Raw genomic sequence first — 851 nt, 5'->3', positions numbered from 1 at the left:
ATGGGTAGGTCGAAGACAGGGCTAGTAGTAGGAACATATTCTCGCGTTCCTCAACTGAGCTCAGGAGCTTCCTGACTAATTTTAGAAGTTTATACACGAATTTTGGTGGAAGTGCACGAAATCAAGAATTGCTCAGAATTTTCATATGGTCATCAACATAACCATATGAACATTTCTCCACGCCGGTAGTTAACCGCTCTACCCTGTAGGTGGTAGAGAGGGTATTATTGATACCGCTTGTAAGACTGCCGAAACTGGGTACATCCAGAGACGGCTGATCAAGTCCATGGAGAGTATCAAGGTTCGATATGATGGGTCTGTGAGGAACGAGATGGATGAAGTTGTGCAGTTCTTGTAATAGGGATTATGGTTAAATGGTCGCTTCCGGTAGTACTTGTAACGCACTGATGACCGGAGTATGATCTGATTATTCACTTGGGTTTTCGGATTTATGCAACCATCGTGACCACAATTGTTTTCGGGTAATTTTCATGTTAGGTATGGCGAGGATGGTATGACTGCCGAGTATATAGAAGACCAGGATATTGAGTTGATGAAGATTAGCCATGAGAGGCTGGCAGCTATCGCTAAGCATGATTATCTCAATCCTGATTATGGTAGAGGATGGATCAAGGATGAGAGGGTCCGCAGTAACATTCGGATGAACCATGAAGTACAGGCGGTACTTGATAGAGAATTTGAGAACTTGAAGGAGATGAAACGACTGCTATGTGAGGGGGAATAGTTTGGTGATGATGATAGGAAGGAGTGGTATTGAATTAGGTACGAAGGTGTATAAGGATGGCGAATCACGACAGCATATTCCCATCAATGTGAGGAGGCTGATTGAC

At 43.7% G+C, this 851-nt stretch overlaps 1 protein-coding gene across 1 annotated transcript; it reads left to right on the top strand.

The window, feature by feature from the left end:
- Positions 1-286: 286 nt before the first annotated feature.
- Pmar_PMAR010799 (DNA-directed RNA polymerase II largest subunit, putative) lies at positions 287-731 on the top strand (the record flags this gene model as incomplete). The annotated part of the gene is made up of 2 exons (XM_002781732.1): positions 287-354; positions 499-731. Coding segments are annotated over 2 exons (301 nt in total), but the record flags the coding sequence as incomplete, so codon positions are not given.
- Between the last annotated feature and the right edge of the window lie 120 nt (positions 732-851).

Source organism: Perkinsus marinus, assembly GCF_000006405.1.
Source record: "Perkinsus marinus ATCC 50983 genomic scaffold scf_1104296941666, whole genome shotgun sequence".
Taxonomy (NCBI): Eukaryota; Perkinsozoa; order Perkinsida; family Perkinsidae; genus Perkinsus; species Perkinsus marinus.
This window is presented reverse-complemented; position numbering and strand designations above follow the sequence as displayed.